Below are 14,951 nucleotides of genomic sequence, written 5' to 3'. Positions count from 1 at the left end.
ACTAAGTCTCGCTCTGTCGCCCAGGCTAGAGTGTGCAGTGGCACAGTCTTGGCTCACTGCAACCTCCGCCTCCTGGGTTCAAACAATTCTCTGCCTCAGTCTCCTGGTTATCTGGGATTACAGGTGCCACCACCACCCCGGCTAATTTTTGTAATTTTAGTAGAGACGGGGTTTCACCATCTTGGCCAGGCTGGTCTTCAACTCCTGACCTTGTGATCCACCCACCTCAGCCTCCCAAAGTGCTGAGATTACAGGCGTGAGCCACTGCACCCGGCAAGTTCCCTTACTTTTTAATGTACAATGTGGGTACATAAAATATACCTGCATGTATGAATTTGGCTTGTGAGAAGAATGCTATGCAGTTTTATGGACTTTATCATTCTTGAGACTGAGCATCATTTGTGCTTTTGGTCCCTTCTACCACCCCTGTACCTATTGGGGTTGAATTTATTAATTAGCAATAACTCCTACTTAATTTTATTCTCATTTCTTTTCTCTTGGATAGGAGTCTGGTTATACTTTTTGAACAAGGTTGACATAAAGCATAGGACTGGGAGATGTAATCTTAGGACAGGTGCAGGTGTAGTTATGGTAACTCTGGAGAACCACACTAAAAGCTGTGCCTGGGTAAATTTCACTTTGTGTTGACTTTGCATTTTCAGCATACTTTTAAAGACTTTAGTTGAACCACAATCTAATTTGGTATCAGCTAACTTCTAGTGTTTTAAAACATGACTTTGAAAGATTTTTTTTTCCCTCCCTAAAAATCAGGTGAATACTGATGGTCTAGTGCTAAGAGGCTGGTATAACTGTCTGACACTGGCAATATATGGATCAGTGGATAGAGTGATAAGTCATGACAGAGATTCTCCACCACCACCACCTCCACCTCCACCACCTCCCCAGCCACAACCAAGTTTGAAAAGGAATCCAAAACATGGTGAGAATTTTAAATTTGCTTTTGCAAGTGAAACTTATATCCTTGGTGTAAAAAAAAATAATTCGAAGAGCGCTCTTTTACCTTTTGTTTTTATTTTGTTTTATTTCTTGAGAGGGAGAGAGGAAGAAGAGAGGGGGAGAGAGGGAGGGAGGAGGTGAGAGGGAGAAGCAGAGGGGCAGAGGGGGAGAGAGGGAGGAAGAGGGGGAGATAGGAGGAAGAGAAGGAAAGAAGAGGCAAGAGGGAGAAGGGGAGGGAGAGAAAGGAGGGAAAGTGAGGGATTGGGGTGGGAGAGAGTGAGCAAGCACACCTCGTTCACCTTTTGAACCTTGCTTAAGACTTGACAAGATAGCTATCTGTTAGTCTCCCATTGTCTGTAAGAGTTTCTTTTTATGTTGAAGTGGTGACATTTTATTTTCTTCCTCTATTTTCCTAGAGAGCTTTAAAAACTGATCTGAGGGAATTTTTTCCCATTTAAAATATCTTAATTATAATGCAACCTAGTGACTATTCATGGTTTACTATTAAAATTATTTGTAAATGAATTGAAAAATAGGCAGGGAGTTTGTTACGTATTCCCGGAATACTTACATAAATGACTTTTTTTTCAAGAGTGCCTTTAAAATTTGATTAGGTACATACATCTTAACTAATGTAGATTTCTTCCACTTTTGAGAACCTTTTGCTCATTAACTGGAAACAAGAAAAATAAGAACTTCAGTGGCTTTCTTTCAGAAGATAGGCAGCTGGACTCATGTTTCTCAGAATCTCTTCTCCTCACTCCAGTGTTAATCACTGTAAGAAGTTGACCACAAGGCCGAGTGCAGTGGCTCATGGCTGTAATCCTAGCACTTTGGGAGGCCGAAGTGGGAGGATTGCTTGGGGTCAGGAATTCAAGACCAGCCTGGCCAACGTGGCGAGACCCTATGTCTGTTTAAAAAAAAAGAAGTTGACACAATGAGATTCATAGCCAGCTGCAGTGGTATGCATCTGTGTTCCCAGCTACTCAAGAGGCTGAGGCAAAAGGATCGATTGAGCCCAGGAGTTTGAGTACATTCTGGGCAACATAGTGAGACTCCCATCTGTAAAAATAAATAAGTAGGCTGGGCATGGTGGCTTATGCCTGTAATTCTTACACTTTGGGAGGCTGAGATGGGAGGATTGCTTGAACACAGGAGTGTGAGACCAGCCTGGGCAACATAGGGAGAACCTGCCCCTCCCCCCCCAAAAAAAAAAGAAAGAAAGAATTAGCTGGGCATGATGGCATGTGCCTGTGGTCCAGCTACTCTGGAGGCCAAGGTGGGAGGATCTGTTGAGCCTGGGAAGTTGAGGCTGCAATGAGTCATGATCGTGCCCCTGCTCTCCAGCCTAGGCAACAGAGCAAAACCCTGTCTCAAAAACAAAAACAAAAACCCACACACAAAATAAATAAATAAAAGGAGTTTCAAGAATACATTTTGAAATTGTAATTAAAGTCACTAAGGAATAATATTTTGCTTTATAATTAGCATTTTTGTGACTATAAATGACCTTTGTTTCTCTGAATCCTGATATAATAATGTGGTGTGAGCTCTTTTTTTTCTGATGGTGGTCATACTCTGTACTTTTCTTATATCTTACCTGCTAAGCATAGTTACTCTTTCAGTTTTCTTTTTCTTTCAGTCCTTCATTTTTCTGTGTGTGTGTTTTTTTTTTAACCAAACCATGAGCTCCTTGTGGATAGAAAGTATGTTTTACATATATTTGTGTTTTCAGTCTTATCATAGTATCTGACATATGTAGTGGTTACTCTAAAAATTTGTTCAATTTACTGATTTGTTTTAAAATTGACACTTAAGCACATATATACATGTGTTTTTAACTTTTTATTTAAAAATTTTTTTAATTTAATTTTTTTGTTTTTAGAGACAGGATTTTGTTATGTCACCCAGGCTGGAGTGCAGTGGCCTGATCATAGCTCACTGTAACCTCGTAATCCTGGACTCAAGCAGTCCTTCCACCTCAGTCTGTGGAGTAGCTAGGTCTATAGATGTGTGCCACCCTCCACCCCAACTCATTTTTTTGTAGAGATGGGGTCTCACTATGTTGCCCAAACTGGTCTCAAATTCCTAGCCTCAAGTGATCCTCTCGTCTCAGCCCTTCAAAGTGCTGGGTTGACAGGTGTGAGCCACCACACCTGGGCCCTTAACTTTTTACTTTGAGATAATTATAGATTGACAGGAGGTTGCAAAGAAATGTACAGGGAAGTCCTGTGCACTCTTTAGCCTCCCCCAGTGATAACATCTTTTATAAATATAGTACAATATCAAAACCAGAAAATTGGTGTTGGTGCAATCTATGGAGCTTATTCAGATTTCACTAGTTAGACATGCACTTGTTTGTGTATGTGTAACTCTGTGCATTTTTATCTCATGTGTACAGCCTTGCATAGCCAACACCATGATCAAAATACTTATCTGGGCTGGGTGCCATGGCTCACGCCTGTAATCCCAACACTGGGAGGCCGAGGTGGGCAGATCACTTGAGGTCAGGAGTTTGAGACCAGCCTGGCCAACATGGTGAAACCTCATCTCTACTAAAAATACAAAAATTTGCTGGGCGTGGTGGTGCATGCCTGTAGTCCCAGCTACTTAGGAGGCTAAGGCAGGAGAATCACTTGAACCCTGGTGGTGGAGGCTGCAGTGAGCTGAGATTGTGCCATTGCAATCCAGCCTGGGTGGCAGAGCAAGGCTCCGACTCAAACAAAACAAAACAAAACAAAAAAACAAACAAAACCCCAAAATACTTAACTACACCATTGCCCCAAGATTCCCTATTACCCCTTTATAGCCATATTCATCCCACCCATCTCTAGCCTTTGGCAGCCACTAATCTGTTCACCATTTCTATAGTTATTTTATTTTACACGTTACATCAATGGAATCACGCAGTATCTTTGTGAGATTGACTTTTTTCATTCAGCATAATTTCCTTGAAGTTCAACGTATTATATATAAATAGTTTGTTGTTTTTTTATTGCTGAGTGGTATTACAAAATATAGATGTACCAAAATTTAACTGCTCACCTGTTGAAGGACATTCAGGTAGTCTCTGTTTTTTGGCTATCACAAATAAAGCTGAACATTCCCGTATTTTTTTTTTTGCATGAAAATAAAATCTTCATTCTCTGGGATTATGCCCAAGCCTAAGAATGTATACATTATATTTTGGTATGTGAGAAGTCAGAAATTCTAATGTTACCAATATAGATTAATTAGCAAAATTTCTGTTAAGATGCCAGGAAGGAAAAGTTGATCATCAGTTAATTCTGAAGATGAAAGTCTGAAATGATGACAAGTATTTTTTCAGTATGTGGGAAGTCAGAAATTCTAATGTTATTAATATAGATTAATTAGCAAAATTTCTGAGACACCAGGAAGGAAAAGTTTATTAGTTAATTCTGAAGATGAAAATCTCCCTAATGATGAAAGGTATTTTTTCCATTCATTTCTTTATACTTTAACATGATTATCTTTGTTCTACTTGGGGATTGATTTGTTCTAGGACTGCCTGTGTATACACAAATCTGTGCGTACTCAAGTCCTGACGTTGGCCCTGAGGAACCTGCATATACAGAAAGTCAGCCCTTTATATATATGCAGATTTTGCATCCCTCAAATACCATATTTTAGATCTCTCTTTGCTTTAAAAAAAATCACATGTAAGTGGACCCACACAGTTGAAAGCCATGTTGTTCGGGGGTCATCTGTAATTTGAAAGTTCTTTTTCTGTCTCCCATAAAACACTAGCTGATGGGGAGAAAGAAGATCAGTTTAATGGAAGCCCTCCAAGACCACAGCCAAGGGGACCAAGAACTCCTCCAGGACCCCCTCCACCTGATGATGATGAAGATGATCCTGTGCCTCTGCCAGGTATAAATAAAACCAGTGCTAAGGTTTTCCCCCCTAGTTAATAGTACGTTTTTGTTTTTGTTTTGAGATGGTCTCACTCTGTCGCCCAGGGTGGAGTACAGTGGTTTACTGCAGTCTTGACCTCCTGGGCTTAAGTGATCCTCTCACCTCAGCCTCCTAAGTAGCTGGGACTACAGGTGTGCATCACCATGCCTTGCTAATTTTTAAAATATCTGTAGAGATGGGGTCTCACTATTTTGCCCAGGCTGGAACTCCTGAGCTAAAGTGATCCATCTGCCTTAGCTTCACAAAGTGTTAGGATTATAGGCATAAGCCACCGTGCCTGGCTAATAGTGCTTTTTGATTAAGAAAAAAAATTAGGTGCTAGTAATCAAATCTTGATGCAGTCTCCCCCCGTGCTGTGCAGTATTTCCTTGTGTTTTTCTTTTTCTTTTTTCTTTCTTTTGAGACAGGTTTTTGCTCTGTAACCCAGGCTAGAGTGCAGTGGTGCCATCTCAGCTCACTGCAGCCTTGAATTCCCGGGTTCAAGAAATCCTCCCACCTCATCCTCCCCAGTGGCTAGGACCACAGGTGTATACCACCACGCCTGGCTAATTTTTTAATTTTTTTAGAGAAGAAGTTTCCTATGTTGTTCAGGCTGGTCTTGAACTCAAGTGATCCTCCCACCTTGGCCCCCCACAGTTTTGGGATTTACAGGTGTGACCCACAGTGCCTGGCCACTAATTGTATTTTTCTTTCTGTCGGCCAGTTAACTTGTTAAAAAAAATTTGTTAACTCATTTGAAGCTGTGCCAAAATAAAGTGTTAGTTTGCTGTAGTGATATGTACAAAAGAGTACCAGTTAAAAATCAGTAGTATTGGGCTGGGTGTGGTGGCTCATGCCTGTAATCCCAGCACTTTGGAAGGCCGAGGCAGGAGGACCTCTTGAGTCCAGGAGTGTGAGACCAGCCTGGGCAACATAGGGAGACCCTGTCTCTATTAAAAATAAAAATAAAAATAAAATAAAATAAAAATAGGCTGGGCGTGGTGGCTCATGCCTGTAATCCCAGCACTTTGGGAGGCCAAGGTGGGCGGATTATCTGAGGTCAGGAGTTCGAGACCAGCCTGGCCAACATGGTGAAACCCCATCTCTACTAAAAATACAAAAATTAGCCGGGTGTGGTGGTACACGCCTGTAATCCCAGCTACTGGGGAGACTGAGGCAGGAGAATTGCTTGAGCCTGGGAGGCGGAGGTTGCAGTGAGCCGAGATCGTGCCACTGCACTCCAGCCTGGCCGACAGAGTGAGACTCTGTCTCAAAAAAAGAAAAAAAATAAAAATAAAAAATAAAATAAAAATAAGTAGTATGTACTGGAAAAGATAAAAATCTGTATAGTTACTTAAAAGCTAAAAAGAAAAGGAATGGCTTAACAGTATACTTTATTATTGCTCACTGTAGAAGTTGTACAGTGTATACTCAATATTTTTTAAACAGCGAGTAATTCTTTTTTTTAAGGGTATTTATAAGCTATATCATCCAAAATATTAAGTAGTTGCCATATCCAGTCTTGCTGCCTTGTGTCATTTAAGCCATTAAAATAGTCTGTGCCTTAAATCTCAATTTTTCAGTGTCTGGTGACAAGGAAGAGGATGCTCCTCATAGAGAAGATTACTTTGAGCCCATTTCTCCTGATCGGAATTCTGTTCCCCAGGAAGGGCAATATTCTGATGAAGGAGAAGTAGAAGAGGAACCACAAGAAGAAGGAGAAGAAGATGAAGATGATGTGGATGTAGAGGAAGAAGAGGATGAGGACGAGGATGATCGACGTACAGTAGACAGTATTCCTGAGGAGGAAGAGGAAGATGAAGAGGAAGAAGGTGAAGAGGATGAAGAAGGTGAAGGTGGGCTATGTTAGCTAGGACTTTGGGGTTTAAGTACTAGAAACTAACTCGATGCAGCTTTGAAAAATGCAAAAGAATTTCTAGCACAGATAAATGGGTTCCAAGAAACCCAGGGTCATAATGTAACTAGGCCTCAAGGCGTGACTAGAAATGAGATTTCCATCTCTCCTCTGCTTTGTGTGTTTACTTTAATCTCCCCTGTTTAACCAACCAGCCTAAACTGCCTGACTGTATCTCAGTTTTCTGTTTGACTTGCTACAATATGAGTTTCCCCTTGACAGCATCAGCTTTTGCCAGGAAAACAGGGTCATGTAGCAAATACATATTGGTTAGGGATTTGGTGGCTGTTTTCAGAGTAAGGAGTGGTAAAGCTAGGTGGAATTCCTAAAGATGTCTGCCACCTAGATATTTTAGCAAATGCTACATTATTTTTAAAAATTCAAGGGAAAAATCTCAATTACACAAGTACATGTGGCAGTATGATACAGTCCTTTAATTAGGCTTTATTTTTCCTTTGAAAGCAAAAAGTGAGAGATATTCAAGCTAATTGGCTCTTAATTTGCCCAAGAAATGGCATTTAATGTTAAAGCATTTATGCAGAATAACAGATAATCTGCCTTGGCTTTTTTCTACAGATAGTGAAAATGAGTGTCATTTGAGAATCACAGGGGCTCTTTTACAAAATAACAAATAGCTAGATTATCATGTGATACTTTTTTTTAGCTTTCCCCATTCCCAGATTATCAAATAATTATTTCTAGATTTATTGTATTTGGCAAAAGTAGTTAAATTTTAGGCAGGCAGTTTTCTTTTTTTCTTCCTTTTTTTTTTTTTTTTTGAGACAAAGTCTCATTCCATGACCCAGACTGGAGCGCAGTGGTACGATCTTGGTTCACTGCAACCTTCACCTCTAGGGTTCAAGTGATTTGTCCCTCAGCCTTCCGAGTAGCTGGGCTTACAGGTGCCCACCCCTACGCTTGGGTAATTTTTGTATTTTTAGTAGAGACCGGAGTTTCACCATGTTGGCCAGGCTGATCTCAGACTCCTGACCTCAAGTGATCTGCCCAGCTTGGCCTCCCAAAGTGCTGGGATTACAGGCATGAGCCACTGTGCGCAGCCACATTTTAAATGAACAAATTTTCTATCAAAATATAATGGAGACCTACAAAACTGTGTGATAGGTAAATGCAGAGAAATAAAAATTCAGGAATGTGAAATTAATGTTATAAAAAGAATCTACAATGATTTTGCTGAAAATATTTGGTTTAACCTGATGATATTCTTACTCAACTTTAAAACAACCAGTTTTTTTTTTTGTCTTAAAAATAATCTCTCAAGAGGACAAGCATAATTTCTTTCCTCCTGAGATAGATATTTTTGTTACTTTGAGGCATTTCTAATTTTATTTCTGTGAGGAAAAGATATCTGTTACAGAGTTAGTTGTAAAACTGAACAGATACAGAGGAATTTGCTTAAAATGTTTGTCCAGTTTTCAGTTCTCACCCCTTTCAGGAAAAAAAGAAGTTTGTCCATAATTCTATTAGAAATTATAAAATGTAAAATTGTGGATAAGATGTTGGGGCAGAAGTTGGTTTTGTTGAGGAAATCATTTTTAATGTTTTATTAAAACTATTTCTTGTTCAATCAGAATTTATGCATTAGACAAAGATGATGTAATGCTTAAATATTATTCATACTAATTTTCAGGGGATGATGGTTACGAACAAATTTCCAGTGATGAAGATGGAATTGCTGACTTGGAACGTGAAACATTTAAGTATCCAAACTTTGATGTTGAATACACTGCTGAAGACTTAGCTTCAGTTCCTCCTATGACATATGATCCATATGACAGGGAGCTTGTACCACTCTTATACTTCAGTTGTCCATACAAGACTACTTTTGAAATTGAAATTAGTAGAATGAAGGATCAAGGTCCAGATAAAGAAAATTCAGGGGCAATTGAAGCCTCAGTGAAGTTAACAGAACTCTTAGATTTGTATAGAGAAGATAGAGGTGCAAAATGGGTAACAGCTTTAGAAGAAATTCCAAGTTTAATAATAAAAGGGTTAAGCTATTTGCAATTGAAAAACACAAAACAAGACTCCCTTGGCCAGTTGGTAGACTGGACCATGCAAGCTTTAAATTTACAAGTAGCGCTTCGCCAACCTATTGCCTTAAATGTTCGACAGCTCAAAGCTGGGACCAAATTAGTGTCCTCACTAGCAGAATGTGGGGCTCAAGGAGTTACAGGACTGCTACAAGCAGGAGTGATCAATGGATTATTTGAGCTTCTGTTTGCTGATCATGTATCATCTTCTCTTAAGTTAAATGCTTTTAAAGCTTTGGACAGTGTCATTAGTATGACAGAAGGAATGGAAGCTTTTTTAAGAGGTAGTCAGAATGAAAAAAGTGGTTATCAAAAGCTTCTGGAACTCATACTTTTAGATCAGACTGTGAGGGTTGTTACTGCTGGTTCAGCTATTCTCCAGAAATGCCATTTCTATGAAGTCTTGTCAGAGATTAAAAGACTTGGTGACCATTTAGCAGAGAAGACTTCATCTGTTCCTAACCACAGTGAACCTGATCACGACACAGATGCTGGACTTGAGAGAACAAACCCAGAATATGAAAATGAGATGGAAGCTTCTATGGATATGGATCTTTTGGAATCCTCAAATATAAGTGAAGGGGAAATAGAAAGGCTTATTAACCTCCTAGAAGAAGTTTTTCATTTAATGGAAACTGCCCCTCATACAATGATCCAACAACCTGTTAAGTCTTTCCCAACGATGGCACGAATTACTGGACCTCCAGAGAGGGATGATCCATACCCTGTTCTCTTTAGGTAAGACATGTTTGCCTTTTGGGAAATAAATTTCACAAATCATTGGAGACAATTTTATGTGGTTGATTTTACTTTTTATCTGATTGTAGATAACTTATTTATGTGTAAGGATACTTGATATTTCAAAACAGTTATTCAGTAGTGGAACTGAGCAGTATGTTACTGTAGGTGAGCTTATATTGTGTTAGTTCTTAAAGCAAAAATGGGAACTTCAGTGAAAGATTTTAGTAATTAACAATGATGCTTGTATAAGCATGTCTATGAGCAAGAATAAATGAGAAACTGCTGACTTGCTTCTGGGAAGGTGGTACAAAGGAATGGTGTAGGAAGGAGAGCTCTTCTGTGTGAACCAGTCTGTACTTACTGCTCTTAATACATTGTAAGTTAAAATTATATTTCACTAACTTAATTTTACAGTCCTGGTTAAAGATGTCTTTAAGTTTCCATTACTACTTGTTTCTGCCATCTACCTCTCTCATTGTCTGTTGATACAATTTTGCCATTGTTAGGACCAGCATCCATAGTAGATTTTTTATTTTGTTTTGAGACTTACTTTCTTACCATTTGCCTGTAAATAATTTCCTAACATAAAAATGGAAAAATGGCATTTGAATTATTTTATTACTTATTTTTGTGATTAATATTTTCATTGATTTGGAGCATAGTGCATTCCCAGGAGATGGGGTATGTGTCCATTCTAAAACCTCCACTTATCCAAGTTCCTGTTTTTAGCTGAAACTATTACACCTTGTCGTAGTTTGAGTTTCCTAAAAGGATAACTTGAGTCAAAGTCTTGGGTGCAGGTTCTTTGTTTGAAAGATTATCCTAGGAAGCAGAAATGCATGAAGAGAGTAAGATAAGGAGAAAAACCAGTAAAGGAAGTGTTGTTATAGTTATTGCTGTGGACAGCTGGGGCTCATCCTACTGGGGACCCTCCGAAGAACTGGTTAAAGTGTATCTCCTGCTTATCCTCCTAAAACATTCAGGCTGGGTGGGGCATTCGTCTACCAACTCTCCTCTTTGGTTCAAGGATGCCCACAAGAAACTTTAACTCTTTTATGCTTCTGAGCTGTTCCTGTTTGTGGTCTGAGTACCCTTTAATCCCTTTGGGGGAAACCCTGAGAAAGGAAGGTAGAGAGGCCCAAAGTGAACACTTGAGGCCAGATACTGGCAACCCTCACAGATTGTGTACTGGGAAATCAATGGGTCAGTGATGGGAGGTTGGGGAGCAGTAATATATAAGAAATGGGCAGAGAATGCATTTAGGCAGGATACTTAGAAGGAATAGAAAGACAAAATGAGAAGCAGGAGAGAATAGAAACCAAGGAAGCAAATAGTTTTAGGAACCAGTGAATGGTTTGTTGTGATACTGTGCAGAAGTTCAGAAGATAAGGATAGGAAATCATGTATTTTGTAACACAGATTGCAACTGGGGCTGTGGCAAAAGTAGTTTAATGTAGCAGTGGGAGAGGAAGTGTGGATGAAAAGCCACTGGCCAGTAAGGATTTGAAACAGTGTAGGCCACTGTTTTAAGAAATGTGAGCGGATCACCTAAGGTCAGGAGTTCAAGACCAGCCTGGCCAACACGGCAAAACCCCATCTCTACTAAAAATAAAAAACTAGAGCCTGGTGTGGTGGCTCACGCCTGTAATCCCAGCACTTTGGGAGGCTGAGGCAGGCAGATCATCTGAGGTCAGGAGCTTGAGACCAGCCTGGCCAACATGACGAAACCCCGTCTCTACTAAAAATACAAAAATTAGCCAGGTGTGGTGGTGGGCGCCTGTAATCCCAGCTACTTGGGAGGCTGAGGCAGGAGAATCATTTGAACCTGGAGGTTAGAGCATGCAGTGAGCCAAGATCTGGCCACTGCACTCCAGCCTGGGCTACAGAGTGAGACTCTGTCTCAAAAAAAAACAACAACAAACAAACAAAAAAAACAGGCTGGGCACGGTGGCTCACGCCTGTAATCCCAGCACTTTGGGAGGCCGAGGCAGGTGGTTCACCTGAGGTCGAGAGTTCAAGACCAGCCTGACCAGCATGGAGAAACCCCATCGCTACTAAAAATACAAAGTTAGCGGGGCATGGTGGCACATGGGTGTAATCCCAGCTACTTGGGAGGGTGAGGCAGGAGAATTGCTTGAAACCGGGAGGCGGAGGTTGCAGTGAGCTGAGATCTCACCATTGCACTCCAGCCTGAGCAACAAGAGCAAAACTCCGTCTCAAAAAATAAAAAATAAATAAGTAACAACAACAAAAAAAAACACACACACACAAAAACCTAGCCGGGCTTGGTGGAATGCACCTGTAAACCCAGCTACTTGGGAGGCTGAGGCAGGAGAATCCTTTGAACCCGGGAGGTTGGAGGTTCTGGTGAGCCGAGATCGGGCCACTGCACTCCAGCCTGGGCAGCAGAGTGAGATGCTATCTCAAAAAAAGAAAAACTAGCCAGGTGTGGTGGCGCACGCCTGTAATCCCAGCTAACTCGGGAGGCTGAGGCAGGAGAATCGTTTGAACCCAGGAGGCAGTGGTTGCAGTGAGCCGAGATCGTGCCACTGCACTCCTGCCTGGGCGACAAGAGCGAAACTCAGTCTCAAAAAAAAGAAATTTGGTCAGCCTGGGCAACATAGGGAAACCTTATCTCTACAGAAAATAAACAATTTTAAAAAAAATTAGCTGGGAATGGTAGCATGTGCCGGTGGTCCCAGCTGCTCAGGAGGCTGAGGTGGGAGGATTGCTTGAACCTGAGAGGTTAACGGTGCAGTGAGCTGTGATTGTGCCACTGCACTCCAGTCTGGGCAGCAGAGTGAGGCTGTGTCTCAAAACAAGAAATTTGGCTAAAAGAAAAAGTAAGAAACAAGGCAGCAGATAGAAGGAGATGTTGGGGTCAAAAAGGAAGGTTTTTATTTTTTAGGAGTGGGACAGGCTTGAGCATATTTGTGGGCTGGGAATAACGACTCATTTATAAAGTCATTGGAGAGGGAGATGTTTATGATGTAGGAGTAAACAATAACAATTGCTGGAGCAAGGCTTGGTGGGAGATGAGGACAACAGTACAAGTGTAGGAGTTTGGTTTTGGGCGGGAGAAAGGGAATCTTGTAAGTATGCAAATATAATACATTTGTAGTCTTGGAGATTGTAAAGAAATTTAGGTACTTCTTACTAACAACTTTATTTTTAGTAGAATAGGTGATGCTTTCAGTCACTGAGAAGAAGCTAGTAATTAAATACTTACTAAGTGTTTTTTTCCCACCATATGGAGGAGGTACATTTGGGTATCAGACAAGAGGAAATAAAGGGCCCAGAATGGTTGTGCTAAGGAATTTGGATTTTATTTGTAGAATATGGAAAGGTATTGAATATTTTGGAGTAGCAGATCTGATATGATCAGAGTAATATTCTTAGATTTTGTGTTGCAAGACGTATTGCAATGGAAAAGAAATTAGAGTTACTAGGAAGATAAGATAGTCTGAGGTTTCTAGGTACTAGGTTTTAAGTACTTTGCCCTTAACAGGTAATGGAAAGGCAAATATTGGGCTTATAGTGACGGAGATTGTGAAATAGCCATTATATTATATAATAGTACTAGGACTTGGCAACAGGAGCTAGTAGGCGAAGGAAAGTGAGAAGGAGCTAGATATTTCTAGCCAGGGTAGCAATTGGAGTGGTGGTTTTATTGACAGAAACTGGTAAATTAGGAAGGAGAGTGAATTTTGAAAGAAAAAATAATTGTACTTTGGAGGGTTTGTTTTTGAAGTGATGGCAAGGCTGTATTGTCCTATGTCAGGGTCCCCAAGAGAACCAAGATTCTCTAAGAGGACTCACAAAACTCAGCATATAATACTCAGCAAAGGAAAAAGGTACCTGGGAGGAAGTTGGGAAAACCAGTTGCAAGCTTCCAGAATCCTCTCACAGTGGAGTCACATAGTGCCTGCTTAATTCTCACAGCAACAGGTTGTGACATGTGTGAAGTGTTGCCTGTTGAGGAAGCTCTTTAGCAACTTGGCACCCAGGCTTTTTTATTTTTTATTTTTAAATAGCAACAATGACATGTTTTGATACATGTATACACTGTGGAATAATTATATCAAGCTAATTGGCATGCAAATTTTTTTATTGTGGGTAGTCATGTAGGCACTCACTGCCTATATTATACCAGAATTCCAGACTTCTAGAAGGAAAGCAGGTGTTCAGCATAACCATATTGTTTGCACAAATAATTTAGGCACAAGGAACCATTCTTATCAGTTAGGGGCGCGGGAACCCTCTCGAAATCTAAGTTCCCAGAAGTTAGCCAGTAGCCAACCTTGCAGGCCGACCTCTAAGGATGTGCAGTCTGAGGCTTGCTATTTTAACCATTCTCTGAATGGTCCATAAGGAGGATGCTCTTGGAGCATAGTAATTCTGGAGTTTTGTCTTCTTGAGGGTTCTGTTTGCCTTTGTAGTAAGCAGTTACTGGTGGGTGTTTATTATTGTGAAGTAGAAGCCTGGGTTTAAATAGTAATAGGACTGAAGAGGCAGTTTCAGCTTTTGACAAAATTAAGTTCTGGCCTGTCATTTACCTTTTAGTAGTATTTTGATGGGTTTATGAAAGCTATTGTGTTACCATTTGCAGTGACTAAAATGGAAGAGAATGAGTCAGAATTATAAATTTTATTCTTTTTAACATTCAGAAAATCATGATATTCTTACTAATTAAAAATTAAGAAGTTTTCATTAAGCTGGTTCTATCTTGTAGTCAAGAGATGTTTTGACAGATTTTTACCCCATTTTTGAGTATTTGAAAAAATATGATGTTTTGGTTCTTTTTTCTTTAAAATCTGATTAAGTTTCATTTTTAAAAAGTTGAGGTATGAGATCATGTCCTTTGCAGGGACATAGATGAAGCTGGAAGCCATTATCCTCAGCAAACTAATGCAGGAACAGAAAACCAAATACTGTATATTCTCACTTATAAGTGGGAGCTGAACGGTGAGAACATATGAACACAGAGAGGGCAGCAACACACACTGGGGCCTGTTGAGGGAGAACAGGGGGTTGGGGGAGAGCATCAGGAAAAATAGCTAATACATGTGGGCTTCATACCTAGGTGATGGGTTGATAGGTGCAGCAAATCACCATGGCACACGTTTACCTATGTAACAAGCCTGCACATTCTGCACATGTACTCCAGAACTAAAAATTTTTTTTTTTTTTAAAAAGAGAGAGAAAAAAGTTGATTTTGGAAAAGAATTTAGGGAGAATGAGGCGAAAGGATCACTTGATTCCAGAGAATCGCTTAAGACCAGGAGTTTGAGTCCAGCCTGGGTAACATAGCTAGATCTCGTCTCATAAAAGAGTGCTATGTGTGATAATACTAACTACTTAAATGTTAAAAA

The 14,951-nt window shown here is 40.2% G+C and overlaps 1 protein-coding gene across 2 annotated transcripts in view; it reads left to right on the top strand.

The window, feature by feature from the left end:
* VIRMA (vir like m6A methyltransferase associated) overlaps positions 1 to 14,951 on the top strand; it is a 64,976-nt gene that overhangs the window by 17,897 nt on the left and 32,128 nt on the right. Inside the window, exons 5-8 of one of the 2 annotated variants that reach the window (XM_054498685.2) lie at positions 772 to 940; positions 4,726 to 4,848; positions 6,456 to 6,728; positions 8,436 to 9,576. In XM_054498685.2, coding sequence (XP_054354660.1) covers positions 772 to 940; positions 4,726 to 4,848; positions 6,456 to 6,728; positions 8,436 to 9,576 — 1,706 coding nt within the window. The remainder of the gene's footprint in view (positions 1 to 771; positions 941 to 4,725; positions 4,849 to 6,455; positions 6,729 to 8,435; positions 9,577 to 14,951) is intronic. The other variant, XM_054498686.2, reaches the window with a different exon arrangement.

This window comes from Pongo pygmaeus, chromosome 7 (assembly GCF_028885625.2).
Source record: "Pongo pygmaeus isolate AG05252 chromosome 7, NHGRI_mPonPyg2-v2.0_pri, whole genome shotgun sequence".
Taxonomy (NCBI): Eukaryota; Metazoa; Chordata; class Mammalia; order Primates; family Hominidae; genus Pongo; species Pongo pygmaeus.
Note: the sequence above shows the minus strand (reverse complement) of the source record. Positions and strands in the feature narration are given on the sequence as shown.